At 40.4% G+C, this 19,319-nt stretch overlaps 1 protein-coding gene across 1 annotated transcript; it reads right to left on the reverse strand.

Annotated features, from left to right (window-relative positions):
• Nucleotides 1-2,787: 2,787 nt before the first annotated feature.
• Nucleotides 2,788-8,032, reverse strand: croc (forkhead box protein crocodile). The gene is made up of 2 exons (XM_012282753.2): nucleotides 5,946-8,032; nucleotides 2,788-5,363 (listed from the first exon to the last, which is right to left on the reverse strand). The coding sequence occupies exons 1-2, from the start codon at nucleotides 7,301-7,303 to the stop codon at nucleotides 5,237-5,239; spliced, it is 1,485 nt and encodes a 494-aa protein (XP_012138143.1). The 5' UTR covers nucleotides 7,304-8,032; the 3' UTR covers nucleotides 2,788-5,236.
• Nucleotides 8,033-19,319: the final 11,287 nt, after the last annotated feature.

Raw genomic sequence — 19,319 nt, forward strand, 5'->3', positions numbered from 1 at the left:
ATCTAGGTTAGGTGTTAAATTAGGTTCGATAGTCAGTTTGATGGTAGGTTAGGTTACATATGGGAGAAGATTTGATAGTTAGGTTAGATATTACACTAGGCTTGATATGATCTAGGTTTCGTGTTAAATTAGGTTTGATAGTCAGTTTCATGGTAGGTTAAGTTACATATGGGAGAAGGTTTAATAGTAGTTAGGTTAAATACTACACTAGGTTTGACAGTAGCTATTAAAGTTGGATATTAAACAGGTTTGATAATTAGGTTCAGTTAGGTTAGATATTAGACTATGTTCGATAGTATATCAGCTTGGATATTAGACTAGGTTTAATTGCAGATTAAGTTAGATATTAAACAAGACTTGATTGCACTACTATACTACACTAAGTCATCTGACATATAGCCATGTTTAAGTTAAATATGTCTAATACAAACCAATCCAAGCAACATTACAACCTTGCACAACCTATAACCACACAACATAAGTCAATCTAACGCACACTAATTTAAAACAAGTCCTTTAATCAAAAATCCTAGTTATCCAAATACACGTGACACGTAAAATATGTACGTGTTAGATAAAAGTAACAACTCGAACGTGCATTTGCCCAAAATCCTCAGAGCCTGGGTTTCCCATAAACCCAAGTCCTAAGGCAAGAAACGGAACAAAGTGACGCGTGCTCGAAGGGATTCTGCTAACTGGTCGATAGGTATACACTATCTTTCAGCGAACTAACGGAACGGTTCTAAAGCCTGGCATTATCCGGAGCACGTGTTTCAGCAGATGCAGTTAAATCCCGCCTCGAGCAAAAGACTGCCGACAAAATCCACCGCAACGTTTGTTTCTGACCAAGCTTTTCTCTCAACAAACATTAACCGCTGTTGCGAAGCAGTCATTAGATCATTTAATCGTTGTTTGCAAGTTTTTGTTTCTTTCGGTGTTTCGCTTAGTCGGTTCGGTCAGACGTCTTCAAATTTATGCAACTTTTTGTGTGATAGTTGAGGTTGTAGCATCGTTTGTATTATCATTTAAAGTATCGTTTGATGAGTGTAGTATAAAATGTTTAAGTATGGACATCGCAACTTTTCATGTAATAGCTGAGACTTATAATTTCATTTAAATCTGAAGTATCTTTTGATGAGTGTAGTACAAAATGTCTAAATATGTACATTGCAACTGTTCATGTAATAGCTGAGACTTGTAGCATCATTTGACTCTGAAGTATCATTTTATGAGCGTCGTATAAAATGTCCAAATATAGACATTGTAACTGTTCATGTAATAGCTGAGACTTGTAGTATCATTTGACTCTAAAGTATCATTTTATGAGCGTCGTACAAAATGTCCAAATATGGACATCGCAACTTTTCATGTAACAGCTGAGACTTATAGCATCATTTGACTCTAAAGTATCATTTTATGAGTGTAGTACAAAATGTCTAAATACGTACATTGCAACTATTCATGTAACAGCTGAGACTTATAACATCATTTGACTCTAAAGTATCATTTTATGAGTGTAGTACAAAATGTCCAAATATAGACATTGTAACTTTTCATGTAATAACTGAGACTTATAACATCATTTGAATCTGAAGTATCATTTTATGAGCGTCGTACAAAATGTCTAAATATGTACATTGTAACTTTTCATGTAATAACTGAGACTTGTAACATCATTTGACTCTAAAGTATCATTTTATGAGTATAGTACAAAATGTCTAAATATGTACATTGCAACTATGCATGTAATAGCTGAGACTTGCAGTATCATTTGAATCTGAAGTATCATTTTATGAGCGTCGTACAAAATGTTCAAATATGAACATCACAACTTTTCATGTAACAGCTGAGACTTATAGCATCATTTGACTCTAAAGTATCATTTTATGAGTATAATACAAAATGTCTAAATATGTACATTGCAACTATGCATGTAATAGCTGAGACTTTTTTATCATTTGTATCTGAAGTATCATTTTATGAGCATAATGCAAAATGTTCCTATATGTACATCGTTACATACAAACATATAAGTGATTCAAATAGAAACTTCATACAAATTTAATCATATTTACTGAACTATTACGATGTACCTACCAAGGTCACATTGCAATCCTGTCATAAAAAGTCGCCCAAAATTTACAAGGTAGTCTGATCAAAAAGAAACAATCTAAATTTCACAGTGACAAGAAAAATTGAAGTCGGAAATCTACCAAACCGAAGGAGTAACCTATCTCTTCGAGGTCATCCAAAAAAGTATCCGTATGAAAATTTTCCTGCGTTTACTTGAAAATTTCTCCGAGATCCACAGGCTCCGATGTCGTTCGATCGTGCAAATGGTTTCGGGCGAGCGGACGTAGCGAGATATTCTTACCTTTCCATTATCGCCCACGCCTGATGCGGCCGAGGATAACGTTTCGCAGATCGCGACTAGAAATAATCGGGCCGATTTCTGTACCGGTAAAGCAACAAAGTGCGCGAAGAATTTTCGCTCACCTTCGATTCCGATTTATTGTTAAAATCCCGTTGCACGACTTTTATATCCCGCCTACGTTATTTTCGTCGTAAACTTTCGTTTATTAATCCGCTTCGAGTTTCTTTTTTCGATCGAATTTTTCGCGCTGTGCAATTAATCGAACGGGGGGTAATTAAAAAGGTTGTATTGTTTTCGCAGGTGCGTTTGTGTCGCGTCTGCACGGTATGTTTGGCAGGTAGTCGCGCGAAAAAAAGAAACGATGGCCCGCGAGAAAAAAAGAGAAATGTAACGGAATATTTTTTTTCCAAGCACTCCTTTCCGTAACACCAATAAACACTGCTGGACGGCCAGACAATAGTTTCGAATGTGTCGGTCGGTAACGTCGGATCAAGGAGATGCACGGATATTTCGAAACGAAAAGATGAACAAAATACACAGGATTATTCGTTGTCGTTCATTATGTTTATTTCGTAACGGTTCCGCTCATCCTACGTTAATAAGTTTGCGATTATTAATATTAATCGTGATACCAATACGTTTCATGTATACATATATATATCTGTCTATTTATACATATATAGTTTCATCTATACAATCTATATCTATATATATATATACTCTTTCTTTAATAATATACACGCAGGGATCTATCTACTATACGATTTCGTTTCAATCGTCAACTATTCACATGACCTTGTCGTTAATAAATATATTATATATCTCAGCTCTCGTCGATTCAACCAATCCGGTGCATTCGATCTGTAAGTGCTGCTATCGATTATAAACCATACGTTAGAACTTCGATATTTCCCTACGCCGGGGGCTCGACGCCGTAGGAATTCTGGGTAGATCAGTATAAGGCGTCTGCCTTAGGAATTTGATTGTGAGAGTATTTTTAAAAACTTCCACAGACTTTGGGATAGCTACTCTAGAAATTTTAGGAAGTCTAAACATTATAGATACTTTAGAAATTCTAGTGTCTTTCGGATCTAAATGTGAGGATATCTAGGGACTGTATTAGAGACACTAAAGAGGGAGAACCACTAGGAAGATCCTTTCCTTTTCTCTCCGAAAGGAAATATTCCTACAAGTAAATCTAGAATATCTAGTAGGAAAATATCGATGTATCGTTAATTTTATCATTCAAACTCGTATATTTTTGTTAAAACTTCAGACCTAACCTAACTTAATCTAAGTTAGATTTTCGAATGATAAAATTACGCGTTGCTTATGGATATTACAGTTTCATGAATATTTCGTTCAGATAATATCGATAGCAATACCCTTAATACGAAGCACGAATCGGTTGCAAGGAATGACATTTACATAAATAAATGCACAAACGACGAGACACGAAACCCTCTCGATATCACTTGTTTTTCTTTTACAATCAATTCTATCACGTACTCGTCTCATTCCACTAAATTACCTAAGGAAAAACTTTCACGAACGTCTTTCAACTAGCACAATCCGCCATCATGGATCAGCCTAGTATCAAAAAGATGGATGAAAATGTTCCAACAAACAAAAAGCGTGATTTAAATGAGAAATGTACAGATTGTGCAACCTCTGAAGGATCATAAATCGTGGTGAGATGCAAAATGGCCGATTTTTATGCTCGAATGCGATCGAAGGATGCTATCATCGTCGTTAAAAGCACCGATGATGCGTACGTGACGAAAGCAACGCGTACAAGCAATTCCGGTGCAATTTCCAGGATATTATTTTTATCCGGTTAATGTGTAGCAAGTTTTCACAGTTGTAACAATCGTTGGCCGACGTGCACTGCGAGAAAAGGTATTTCGAATCGGTCAAATTAGAGTAGGTCAGGACGGAGACTTGCCTTTGTTTGCTCAGGTGACTACGATCATCATTGATATTCACAACTGTTTTCTTGGGGCAGATCCCGCTTCACTCGCACTTCCGATTCATTAATGAATGATTCTAGCCGTGATAAGCGCGATCAGATGCTTCGGAAACCAAAGGCATCTAAACCTAACCTTCATGAAGGCAACTATCCTCTTTATGAAAACATTACTCTGCGTTCTTCAGACAAAAATGAAAGCATGGCAGTAAAACTCTTCGATAAATACTCAGTTTCCTTCACAACGGTTAAATTTACGTCTTCTACCCAGTCCAACGGGAAATAAAGTCAACGACAATGTTGAGATTTAATTTAAAGGATAATCAAGAGGACAACGATGAAAAAAGTTACAAGAAGTTTTTCGAAACGGAGTTCAATTACTCTCCGAACTTTTTCCATAGCCCGAGGAGAGATAAAAGAAATTGTCTCTCGGCTTTGAGGTTATGTGTCAATCCTCGGGCTCGTTCGGTCACACGCATACGTGTACCACTTTTTTGCGTCCGAACAGTTGGGACACGTGTTCGCTAATCGCGATAACGACTTCGAAATGTCAAGCGCGTTTCGACATCTCGATCGACGGGATCGTTTACAAAATTGAAAAGCTCAAAGTAAAAATCAGCTAACTCGAACAATCCATCGTATCGCTAATTTTTTCCCTATTTAACATTCATTGTTGCGCTAAGACGTGCTAAGTACTCCCTCCGCGGTTAACAGTTTCGAGAAATCACCGTTTTACTTCACCATTTGGATCAGAATTTAGGACTTATCTAATTCCACTCTTTGGCGAGCTCTTCCGTGCTGGGAATCCACTCTTGCTTCACGTAAACCAAGTTCGAGTCGTAGTGATCGGGGTGATGCTCTTCAAGGCCTCGATGAGGCCTTGAATTTCGGTATTCTCAGTATTTGTGCAGCGTGATCGGTAAATTGCCACTGGTGTTGACCGTGTTGCAGTCTTGGTAATATCTATGGTACAAGGGCGGAGACGGGGCTGCACTCGTCGACAGTGGAGTGGGAGGGCTGGATCTGGAAACACACATATTGTTCTTTTAAAAAACTGCAATTTTCAATCCACCCATATAGTACTCTTAAAAAGATCTGGTGAATTTATAGCACCTCAACATTCTAAATTGAGAGCACGAACGTTGCCAAACAATTTGATTCAATATACTGCGAATAGTACAAAGGAAACGTGATGGTTAAGAACTTATAGATTGTAAACAAATTATTTTGGAACACTAGGAAATTAAAGGTCAGGTTCTTGATAAGAGATGCAAGGTTCGTACATCACATGTTCATCCCCAAAGTAACAAATCTATTTGAACAACTATAACATTGAAACAGCTTCGAGTCTACAGAACCTTCTTACTGATCTAGTACTTCATGTCCTCATCCCTCTTTTAATTTTTTACATGTAACAACCTCCCTTTGAATTTTACAACCCTCCTCCACAGAATGTGTCTTAAAACACAGTTGGAACATGTCAGTTCCAAGACAATTGTAACTGCATCAAATCAGCCAGTAGTAAGAATCCCTAGCAATCGGTACCAATCGGTGACTCAACCAGACAGCTACAAAAGTCCTAAGAGGCAAATTTTTCTCTCTTACCTATAAAGTTGACAGCTGGGCGATTGGGTATCCTGATAAATGGCGGCGGTGTCAGGGCTGGCTGCCTCTTGGTACCATTGCGAGTGTCCGGCGGTGTTGTTATGATTTCTCGAATTGTATTCGGCGTGGTCCATTATGTAACCAGCCGTGGGCGCGCAATAAGGCGCGTACATGGTTCCGGGTGGCGACCCGTTGCTCCTGGAGACGGTGCTAGCGTGTCCATACCCTGAGGTGGCCATCATAGCGGCGACGGCAGCCGTGGTCGTGGTCGTGGTCGTGCAAACGGACGACAAATGATCCCTGGACACCACTCCGGTACCCATCGACTCTCTGCTCGTCATGATCGAGTGCGAGTGAGGATGAGGATGCTGGAGACCGTGCGGGTGATGCGTGTGGTGTTGGTTGTCTCTGGTCATCAGAGTGGCGGTGTTCTCCCGCGTCGTCATCAGGGCATCGACGCTGAAGCTGGTGGGGTCCAGGCCCATGGAGACGTCCTGAATAGCGTCCTGGTGTACCTGATGAGTCGGGTGCACCTGGTGACCCAGGGCTGTTTGTATGACGCTCTGGCCGGCTACAGCGACGGCGGCCGTCGTCGTCGCCGTCGTCTTCGTGTCCTGGATCGGACTGTGGAGACCGTATTTCGCCTGCACGGCCATGCAGTGACTTCCGGCGTCGTTCACCGGTTCCCTCTTCGGTTTGCACAGCGCCGTGTCGAGCGAGTTCAGCTTCTTGCTCGAAGCGTCCGACGGCGGAGGGATCACGATGTTGCTGGGCTTCGCCTCGTCCTGGCTGCGTTTCTCGGGCGCCAAGCACTGCCTTTTCAGAGCTTCCTCTTTCTCCTTCAGTGCGTCCTTCTTCTTGAAGCGCCTACGACGTCTCAGATAAGAACCGTTATCGAACATGTTGTAACTGTCCGGGTCCAACGACCAGTAGCTTCCTTTTCCTGGCTTCTTGTCGTCTCTCGGAACTTTCACGAAGCACTCGTTTAAACTGAGATTGTGTCTGATCGAGTTCTGCCAGCCTTGCTTGTTCTCGCGGTAGTAAGGGAACCGTTCCATGATGAACTGGTAGATGCCGTTTAGGGTGATCTTCTTGTCGGGCGCGTGCTGTATGGCCATCGCGATCAGGGCGATGTAAGAATACGGCGGTTTCACCATATCCTTACCTGGATGGTGGATGTGCTGCTGGGTGATACCCGATACCGGGTAGCCCGCAGCCGTCGCGTAGCCACCGTAGCGATACTGCTCGTAGTATCCTGGCGCGGCACCCACTCCCGGATAAGACGGGGTTCCCATTCCAACGGGAACGGCCGTTGCGTGCCGATAGTAAGCATTCTGTTCACCGAACAGCGTATGCATTTTTATAGGTACACCGAATCTGATCGTGACGTACTCTGCGACCGTAGCGATGATTCAACGGCACCTGCCACGAATCTACAGTAACCAGATCACTGTCAGCGAAGTTTCCTTAGTAGGACATTGTGGGTATCCCGAATATCGATTAGGTCTACCAAGTTCAATGCGTACGCGATTTTCACTCACTGATCTCGATCAGTCACTTACTAACACTTCCTTCCACAATCGATCACGATATCAAAATCCGTGTACGAGGAATTCACTAAGACTCGGTGACGTACTCGTCGACCGAGTTCGCGGGTCTCGTCACCCACTTAGCCCTCGATATCGAGGAACATGATCGGTGTCCTCTTCGGTCGATGGATCGTGCTGCGAATTATCAATTCCGTTGGCCGGACAGAGACGGCGCGGCGGTTCGTTTACTCGTTAGCCGCGTTTAAACGCCTGTTTTGTTGACGCTTTCCGGAATATCTCTCTAGTCCGGGCAAGTTGGTCTCGGCGATCGAGGAAGACAGGCGAGGCGGCGTGGTGCGAGACAAGGGAGCATCCAGTGGTCGATGCCAGGCTAACCCGTAAACCCGCGTGCACGCGTATTATGATACACAACAGGCCGGAGTTTACTCAACCCCGAGTAAAAACACACTGGGGCCTCGGCCTCGCGAGCAACCGAAGTGTTCGGTGTCGGCGAGCACGGCTGCGCGACCCCGTGCGTGGCGCCTCTCTTCGAAAAATCACGAGAACGCGTCGTTGCCTGCCGCCTATTCTTCAACGGCCGTCCCCATTGGCGCACAGCGATCATGTGACTCCACCTACGTGCCTCGACCAATCGGAGAGCGGATATTAAAGGGAAAAGCGTGGACGCCTCTGCGGACGAGTCAGCAGGGATCCGGCGACCGTCCTAACCTAGTCACGCCCTCCTCGCTGCCCGCGCAGGGCCGACGCAACAAAAGCGAGACAATGAGCGTCGCCCTGTGTGGTGTGAGAACTCGCGAAATTTTTACGCGTACGACTTTCGCCGCCGTCGGATACCTTTTTCTCAGCACCGAATCGACCGATTTTACCTGATTCAGGATCTCATTGGTGGCTTTCGAAATCGACAGTTTCACCGATCAATGCTGGACTTCGAGAATATCTGGGATACGGAGTGATATAATTGACCACGTGGTGCTTCGGTCCCTATTGACTCGCAACAGTGCTACTTTCATGGGAGTGTTAGGAAAAGTTTCGAAGGATATCTTGCTACTTGTGGTAATCTCCAGGCTATCTTTCAGGCTTCAAATTTTCCAAATTTTCTTCTCAAATAATACCTTATAATACTTAACAAGAAAGTAAAATTGGTTTTAGTACGAAATTAAATTTGTAAGTTGCTCGTAGACTTAGATTATAAAGTGGAAATTAATTTCGGTACAAAATTTAATGTCTGAAGTGAGTTTATCGGTCACGTGACTCCCTGTCACAGTGGCTAAAATTATGAAAAATTTTTAGACTAAGAACGCTGTTGTTTCTGAACACCGCTTGAAATCAATATATCCGTACTTCGATAGTAAATGTCATGCACAATGAAAAATGTTGTACGTACACGTTCTTATCGCATTTTACCTTGTGTTTAGGTACTGTAGCATTAAACAGCCATTTGTGCAAACATTTTAATCGACGTTGTCGAAAGCAAGTTTCCTTTAAATTCAGGGTCACGATTATTCTCAAGTTCAAGAATATTTGTTCATCAACAAGTTCAGCGAAAGTTTCTGAACGATTTAATCGTTACACATCGATTAAAGAGGTTAATATTCGTTTTATCGAGGCCCTCCTGAAATATTTTCGAGATATATACTCGGAGAAATACAGACAGACGTGTAATCCGTGGACGAAGAAATTGGAGAAACCCCGAGAGGAAAAGACACGAGTGGTAGAGTTATATAGATAAGGGAAGAGACATCACGTTCTTATAGCGGAGGGATTCAATTTGGCGTCTGTTTTTCCAAGGGTTCGACTCCGGCCTTGCAAAAACACTCGACAGGACACCTCGGCTTCCATCTTTTGCGTTTCTCTGCTCCTTACGAATCCCTCCAACTTCTCTATCCAGGTTCTCAAAATATCTTTGATCGTCTCGATGTTCCACTTTTTCGGTTCCGCGAACGAGTTTCACGGGCCGTCACCTGCGCCATCGCCGATAGATTTTCGAACTAATCGATAAGTCCATTTTACCACTATTGCAATTTTTACTTTTTTTATAATGTACTAGGTATATTGATACTGGGTTGGATGATCTTTCTAGGACGTATATGTAGGTGCTGATATTAGGTGGGTCATTTGGGGCGTTTTGGAATTTTTGGAATATTTGTTGGAGTTTTGGAAGAGCGTCACGAAATGTGGAAGTAAATCCCTAGATCCTAAATCTCCTAAATTCACTAAATCTCCAACTTTCAAGCACTGTATCCTGAAATCTTCAAATTCCCCAAAGTTGGAATCCTTAAATCTCCAAATCCCTAAATCCTCATAATCCCCTAACCCTATAACACCCTTTAAACTCCCTAGATCCCTTAGAGCCCAAATCCCTAGATCTCCCAGAAACTATTAAATGCCCAAAACCTCTAATAGTGTGAACCTCTAAATCTCCAAATCTTCAGAATCTCCAATGTTCAAATCCCCAGATCTCCACATCCCCAAATCCTCATGATCCCCTAACACCCTCTAAACTCCCTAGATCCCTAGAGTCCAAATCCCTAGATCCCCCAGAAACTATCAAATGCCCAAAACCTCTAATAGTGTGAACCTCTAATAGTGTGAACCTCTAAATCTCCAAATCTTCAGAATCCCCAATGTTCAAATCCCCAGATCTCCACATCCCCAAATCCTCATGATCCCCTAACACCCTCTAAACTCCCTAGATCCCTAGAGTCCAAATCCCTAGATCTCCCAGATCCCCAAACTATTAAAATCCCCAAATGTTCAATACTGAATCTGTAAATCTATAAATCTCCACATTCCTAGATCTCTAAATCTCTCCCTAGACTTCCCCTAGATCCCCCAAATTTCTAAATAAAACGTCGAAGGTCTTCGAAGACTTAGCAAGCGAAGGTTCGTAAATTACGGAAACCTCGAGACGGTGAAAAAGAAAGTTTATCTTAAGAAAACATACCACGCGACGATTTATCAGATTCCCGATAACGATTGTGTCTGACAGGCATCCAATTATTTTGCGAACGCGTCGCTCCGCGAATCGAGAATGATAAATGGCGACGAACATGTGCGTCAATTATCGCGAGAGGAGGCAATTTTCAATGGCGTTAATTGTTGCATTGTCCTTTCTTGCAAATATTTGCGCTGTTCTTAAATTTCCGCTGTCGTTGAATCGTTTCTCATCGGCGGTTCTCGGCATTGAACATTTTTGTGCTCGAAGGACGATTTTCGTTTCGCGAACGATTTCACGCGAACGCGGAGAGTAAAATCGATGACACGAAAGCGACGTCTAATTTTCATTTAAATGAAACGCCGTTCGCTGTAGGTGTTTCGATTCGGTCCTTTCCTATCCGCCGTCGCCTCGGGCTGCAGCGAAACGCTTTCGAACTTTCGACCAAAGTTTAATTGTCTTTTGCTTGCGTTCTATCTAAATTCGTCGCTCAACGTAGCCAACGTTTCTCCAGCGGTTAATCCACCCGATAAGATCACCGTCTAGTGTTTTTTCACTATGTAGTTGAAAGGATGTTCGGGGTCCATTATCGTACCGTTAACCCTTTTGCTAATATGCCTGTTGCGATACGTTACTTTGTGATCAAATGGTGAGTTTTGTACAGAAAAATTATCTAGGGAAATTTGGTAACACCCATTTACACTTTGAGTAATGATAGGAAAAACCGAACGCATATAACAGTTTTGTGAAATGATAGGCAGGCGTTAATTTGTGGAGTATTAGTCTTTAGGTATATTGCCTCGCGTTGTATTGCCACGCACTGTTATTCCAATGCGTTGTATTGTCTAACGTTGTAATTTCTACCCGTTGTAATTCCTACGTGTTATATTGCCACGCGTTGCAGTTTCTAAGCGCCATATCGCCACGCGTTATATCGCCACGTACTGTAATTTTTATGCGTTGTATTGTCTAACGTTGTCATTTCTACGCGTTGTAATTTCTACCCGTTGTAATTCCTACGTGTTATATTGCCACGCGTTGCAATTTCTAAGCGCTATATCACCACGCGTTATATCGCCACGTACTGTAATTCTTATGCGTTGTAATTTCTACGCGTTGTAATTCTTATGCGTTGTAATTTCTACGCGTTATAATTCCTACGTGTTATATTGCCACGCATTGCAATTTCTAAGCGCTATATCACCACGCGTTTTATCGCCACGTACTGTAATTCTTATGCGTTGTATTACCTAACGTTGTAATTTCTACGCGTTGTAATTCCTACGCGTTGTAATTCCTACGCGTTGTAATTCCTACGTGTTATATTGCCACGCATTGCAATTTCTAAGCGCTATATCACCACGCGTTATATGGCCACGTACTGTAATTCTTATGTGTTGTATTATCTAACGTTGTAATTTCTACGCGTTGTAATTCCTACGCGTCGTAATTCCTACGTGTTATATTGCTACGCGCTGCAATTTCTAAACGTTGTATCGCCACGCGTTATATCGCCACGTACTGTAATTCTTATGCGTTATATTCCTACGCGTTATATTCTTTTTACGTGTTGTGTCCCCACGCATAGTAATTTCTACGCGTCCTATCCCTCGCGTTATATCGCCACGCAGTGCATTACCACGCGTCATGACTTCTACGCGCTATATCGCCACACGCTACAATTCCTGCAAATTGTATCGCCACATATATCTCCTTACGTCCAACATTATTTCCAATTCTCATTCTGTCACTACACTGGCTATATTGCATAAAAGCAAGCACCATTAAATGTAAGAATATATGAAAGTGAACGTCGATAAAAATACTAATAATCTGAATCCCGTTTCACGTCGACTCGTCGACAAGCACCTCTCTCGAGGTGTTTAAAAAATTTCGAGGTCTTTCCAAATAAACCACCGCCATGACCTATCCTATGCGATCGGATACCGTGGATATGGCCGTGTTCTTTTTTGCCCAGCAGAAACAATAAACCCTGGGAATTTCGAGGGGTCCAGGTTGCGTCACTGCCAGAAGAAAGTTCATTTTCTTTATGACACATCGCTGTTCGCGAATCGTAGGAAAAAAATCGTTACATCGTGTTCGCCTTTCATAAATAATCATCCGGTAGTTAACCGGTGTTTAAAGGCTGCTTTACAACGCCGGAAATTGAAATCTTCGTTCGATCGAATTCGGTGATAAATTTGTAATCGTTTCGGTTGAATAATTATTTTTAATTGTATCGAGATGATTTATTGGGGTGTGACGTTATTTATGGTACATTATACGTTATCTCGCGTTATATCGCCGTTTATTATATTGTCGAAAGTTAGATTTTCATGTGTTACATTATTACTTGTTTTATTGTCGTGATGTACGGATACCAGTTACATGGTGAAACTTTGTGTTGGTACATGTAATTTCTAGGCTTTATATTGCCATGCACTATATCGCCGCGTATTATACTGTTGAAGGTTAGATTTTCAAGTGTTATACTACTACGTATTTTATCGCCATGATTTAGGGATACGTGTTACACAGTGAAACATTGTATTGGTATATGTTGTAATTTCTAGGCTTTATATTGCCACGCACTATATCGCCGCGTATTATACTGTTGAAGGTTAGATTTTCAAGTGTTATACTACTACGTATTTTATCCCCATGATGTAAGGATACGAGTTACATAGTGAAACGTTGTATTGGTATACGTTGTAATTTCTACGCGTTATATCGCCACGCACTATATCGCCACACGTTACTTTTTCTACGCGTTATGTCGCTGCATATTGCAATTCCCGCACACCATAATTCCTATTTCTAATATCTGCATGCATTATGTTTCCTCGTACTATATTGCCACACATTATATGACCATAATGACCAATTAACACACATATCTAATACCACATATCTCTATTTCATATTTGAATCGAGAAGCGATCTTAAGAAAAATCAATATCTAATTATCGAAAAAAAATACTCCATTTAGACTTTTTCCAGCAAAATATCGAAGGCGATACTAATTAGTCAATATGCTTTGTATAAGAAGGGATGATTCCAACCCCTGGCGGCGTACAACCCCATACCGTTAAGCCACCACACTTAATGGCATACGTGTTCTGTCATAACAACTTGATAAGGATGAACGACAAGTTCGATAACGATTGAGTAAAGTTCGACGAGACAGTGCAAACGAAAGTTCAGGTGTTTCGTCGCGTAATTTAATATGTCTGGAAGGTGACGACATTGCGGGTCGTAACAATATCGAGGGCAAAATGGACGTCCTTATCTCGAAGACACGCATTGTTCGACCAGACGAAATGTGCTTGTATTTTTCAAACAAATTTCGAAAGTCTTTAGACGTCCCGAAAGAATAATACACACTGGACTCTCGTTATATTGCTTCAGACCTCTGCCAGCGGGAAATTACAATTAGCGATATACAGATTTATTCGAAATGTTTTTCCTTTTGATATTGCTATCATTTTCTTCGGTTTATGACGGGTTCGCAGAAGTAACGTCGGCAATATAACGAGAGTTTATTGTGTCTCTACCACGAATTCTCTCGTAAAGTTTTCAGTTTACGAGTTACATCAACCACAAAATCTTCTTTTTTGTGACATTGATCGACGTCAAAGTTTCATTCAGAAACGAAGAAATAGAAAATCGTGTTTCACTATTTTTATCGCGGAAGACGAACAGCGGATCGCACGATCGGATTAACCGAAGGAAGTCTCTTCGGATTCCGTATGCTTCTCGTCTGGTCCTGACTCGGTGTTTACATAACGATGAAATTTAATTCCGAGACCACCGAACTCAGGAACTCGTGTAAACCAATACGTGGCCCGAGTAGCCAGCAACTAGTGAAAAAACTCATGAGAAAAATCTAGTGGAAATCGTTAGACGTATATTCTTTTGGGGGACCATTTTCGTTTGAGATTCATTTGACACTTTTGGGTGGTGGATGCATAGGGCGATTGAGAGTGTTAATTATTTTAGTGGGGGTATCAGGTGAATTTTGGGGAATTTGGGATTTTGGGACTTTTGGATTGGAAGGATTAGTGGATTGGGAGATTTTGGGAGTTGTAGATTTGGGACTGAGAGATTTGGGATTATAGGAATTTGGGACTGAGAGATTTGGGATTATAGGAATTTGGGACTAGGAGATTTGGGAATATAGGAATTTGGGACTGAGAGTTTTGGGATTATGGAAATTTGGGACTGTAGAAATTTGGGGCCATAGAAATTTGGGACTGTAGGAATTTAGAATTATAGAAATTTGGGTCTATAGGAATTTGGGACTGAGAGATTTGGGGCCATAGAAATTTGGATCTGTAGAAATTTGGTACTATAGAAATTCAGGACTGTAGGAATTTGGTGCTATAGAAATTTGGGACTATAGGAATTTGGGACTATAGGAATTTGGGATTATAGAAATTTGGGACTGAGAGTTTTGGGATTATGGAAATTTTAGACTGTAGAAATTTGGGGCTATAGAAATTTGGGACTGTAGGAATTTGGGATTATAGAAATTTGGGACTGTAGGAATTTGGGATTATAGAAATTTGGGACTGTAGGAGTTTGGGACCACAGAAATTTGGGACTGTAGGAATTTTGGAACCGTAGAAATTTTGGGACTATAGGAATTTCAAGGCTAAGAGATTTGGGACTATATAAATTTGGGACTGTAGAAATTTGGGATTATAGTAATTTGGGACTGTAGAAATTTAGGTCCATAGGAACTTGGAACTGTAGGAATTTTGGGACTATAGGAATTTTGGGACTGTAGAAATTTTGGGACTATAGGAATTTCAAGGCTAAGAGATTTGGAACTATAGAAATTTGGGAATGTAGAAATTTGGGGTTATAGTAATTTGGGACTGTAGAAATTTGGGTCCGTAGGAACTTGGAACTGTAGGAATTTTGGGACCGTAGAAATTTTGGGACTACAGGAATTTCAAGGCTAAGAGATTTTGAACTATAGACATTTGGGACTGTAAGAATTTTATTACTCATAGATTTAGAACTACAGAAATTTGGGACTGCAGAAATTTTGGGACTGATTGGGACTCATTTGAGATTTAAAAAATTTGATACTAAAAAAGTTAGAGTATATATTTAGAGTATGACTATTAAAATTTGTCCCTAATTTCTATAATCCAACCCAAATTAGTCCCAAAATCTTGTACCAAATCTCTCACTCCCAAAATCTCACCCTCCACATAATCTCCCACTCTCAACCACCCTCCTATTTAACCCAAGTTTAACTCCCACTTACCCCAAAATTCGCGAAACGAGGACGGTCCCTAAATAAAAATCAGGTCTCCTATCGGAAGATGGTAATGCTAACCAGATTACCTTTTTCTCTTAGCGGATTTGAGAAACAGCAGACTCGCTGCAACGATGTGTTTGTTATCTTTATGCGCGGATCGCATCGGGCCGTGGCCGCGTCATATTCTTGCATGAAAACGCGTGGAAACGGATGCAGCGTAAACCCGGGCGAATTACAAGCTCGTGGAAGATACGATGCAGAATTGCTGCTTCCTGTAAAGACAAACACCGCCGTTGCGGTGGCTGCAGAACATCCGACTGTGCCCTGGCTTCCCGCAGAAATCTTTCGCGATCTTAAAATCTTGCCTACTTACTGCATACGCAAAACTTGTGAACTTTTAATGAAACTCTTGTAAACATTTCATACGTTCTATAAATTAAACCCTTTAATGTTTCAAGAGGTACTTAGATTTGTTTTAAGATGTATTTCGGTAGTAGTTTTTTATGTGAGTTGCCCTTAATGTTGAATGTCCATCTTTTTTTATCAGGTGCATCATTAATGAAACTCTATCTTGTGAACATTTCACGTATTCTATAAATTGTACCAATATTCTATAAATTTGATACTTCAAGAGGTACTTAGATTTGCTTTAAGATGTATTTCAGTACTAATTTTTTATATGAGTTGTCTTTAATGTTGAATGTTCACCTTCTCCCATTAGGTGCATCATTAATGAAACTCCATCTTGTGAACATTTCACGTATTCTATAAATTGTACCAATATTCTATAAATTTGATACTTCAAGAAGTACTTAGATTTGTTTTAAGATGTATTTCAGTACTAATTTTTTATATGAGTTGCTCTTAATGTTGGATGTCCATCTTTTTTTATCAGGTGCATCATTAATGAAACTCTATCTTGTGAATATTTCACGTATTCTATAAATTGTACCAATATTCTATAAATTTGATACTTCAAGAAGTACTTAGATTTGCTTTAAGATGTATTTCAGTACTAATTTTTTATATGAGTTGCCCTTAATGTTGAATGTTCACTTTCTCTCATCAGGTCATGCAAAGCTAACCAACTATTGCCACAACATTCATATAAATAAGAAAAGTAGTAATGTTATATACATCACAAATTTGTTCCTTCCTATTTACAACAATTACAATTATTACCCAACTCAAAGTTCAATTAAAATTGATCCAACTAAAATGGATTTCACCTAAAAATCCACATTTGTCAATCCACATGGGTCAAGAGTCTGACCTTCCACCTGCTACCGTTCTAAATGAACATATAAATATGTCCATAAACGTTCATAAACGTCCATAAATAATCAATAACCACGATTTAGAAGAACAGTATCGAAGTTCAGGACCCAGAATCGAGGGTTTTTGCGGTTAAAACGAGAAACCTGTCTCGCACCGATAGGATTGAATCCTGCCTCCGGTACGAGGGTGCGAAGTTGAAAAGGGCCGAAGCGGAATTCAGCCGAACAATGCGTACCGGGTGGCAATTTCACGCGACGCGTCTCACCATCAGCATATCAATAGGCCAGCGGGATTATCTGGATGTGCAGTGATATTCCGCGGTTGGTTCCGCCAGATAGGGTTGCGCAGTTTCGCCTGCACGTACATGTTCCACCCCATACCGGCTATGTGTGCGTCTACTTTGATGCCACCACCGTATTGCGTGGAGATTTAGTCGACTGTATCATCCGACGATTTATTCGGAACCTATGGAACTTGGGTTAATCGTTTTCTACTTGCAATCTGCTGTTTGATGGATTCATTATGTTACCAGAGTTTGTGGTTAATAGGGAAATAGTTTGGGTGTGATGGGGATTGATGGCGGCCATTTTGATGTTGATGGATTGAGGATTAGAAGGTGGAGTATTTAGAAGAGTATTAGGAGGTGGAGTATTTTCTGTAGTTAGTATTTTAGTGGATTAGGTGTTTGACAAGATTTGTGAATTTATGAAGTGGCGGGATTTTTTTAATTTTCAAGGTTTGGTTTGGGTCTTGAAATTTTTAAGTCACTATATTTTCGAACGTTCTTCTATAAGTGTACAATTTTGAAGTTTCACGCTTTCTGATTCTGACAATCAGATCTTCAATCATCAATCAAATCTTCAAATCCCCAAATTTCTAAATTCTCAAGTCCCCAAATTTGTTAAATCCCTAAATTCCTAAATCCTCAAATTTGCTGAATCCCCAACTTGATAAATTCCTAAATTCCTAAATTCCTAAATTCCTAAATTTCTAAATTCCTAAATTCCTAAATTCCTAAATTCCTAAATCCTCAACTTGCTAAATCCCCAAATTTGCTAAATCCCCAACTTGCTAAATCCCCAATTTGCTAAATCCCCAAATTTGCTAAATCCCTGCTTACTAAATTCCCAACTTGCTGAATCCCTAAATTCCTAAACCCCAAAATTTGCTAAATCCCCAAGTTCCTAAACCCCAAAATTTGCTGAATCCCCTACTTGCTAAATCCCCAAATTCCTAAACCCCAAAATTTGCTGAATCCCCTACTTGCTAAATCCCCAAATTCCTAAACCCCAAAATTTGCTAAATCCCCAAATTCCCAAATGGCCAAATGCCCAAATCTCCAAATCTCCAAATCCCCAAATCCCCAAATCCCCAAATTCCCAAATCCCCAAATCCCCAAATCCCCAAATTCCTAAATCTCCAAATCCCCAAATCCCCAAACCCCAAATGAAAAAATATGCAGCTCTCAAAAACGGCAATATACCGAGAGCGTCCTTCCCCAAAAATGAAGAGTAAAACGGTAGCATTTGATAGGGAACTCTTTGAGGGAATGATTGGCTGTTTTGATTAGAGCTTAGTAACATTATAATGCGACTGATTCGCCACGGATGAAAACAAACTCAACGAAGTCCAACTTTGTCCCCTTTCGTTCCACGTCCCTACGGTATAACCACGAGACGTTTATTTTTCTTGAAAACGTATCAGCCGCATTTCCTTCCTCATTGTCTGCCTTAAGGAAATAAATCTACTGCCAGACTGTCCCGGCCCGGGTCGTTTCTGCGTGCACGCTGTCGTCCCGACGTTTCCATCTTCCTCTATGGAAACGAATACCTTGTAAACAATTATCCATTAGCTGTTATTAAATAATTATCTTAGGAAAATTGTATTATAACATGAAAATTATATGAACAACAAAAATCAGTATAACATGTATTCATAATCTTTAGTTTAGTTCTTTTAGTGCCTTTGTATGTGGTTCAAAAGGATAATAGTGTTAGAAAATTATTAATTTTGAAGTAAAACATTCTGTACCTATTCTTATATTTCCACATTTGAATATTTCTATAAAATTATTTTATATCTTGAGTAATAATAGAATTATACATTAGTGCGTATGTAGATAAGTTGTACTGTAACAGCGGCCATTTTGTTTCAACGCTCCGCGCGGCAAATTTGAATCCAAAAATTCACCTATGTAGAAACTCTTCACTCGCAATCGTATTACAAATTCAATCGTACTACAAATATTCTATTAAAAAATCTGAAGGGACTTTCTTAAAAAAAATGTAAAAATCCACATGATACAGCAAGATATTCCGACGAAAGCACAGTCAGGCCAA

Source organism: Megachile rotundata, chromosome 3 (genome assembly GCF_050947335.1).
Source record: "Megachile rotundata isolate GNS110a chromosome 3, iyMegRotu1, whole genome shotgun sequence".
Classification (NCBI taxonomy): Eukaryota; Metazoa; Arthropoda; class Insecta; order Hymenoptera; family Megachilidae; genus Megachile; species Megachile rotundata.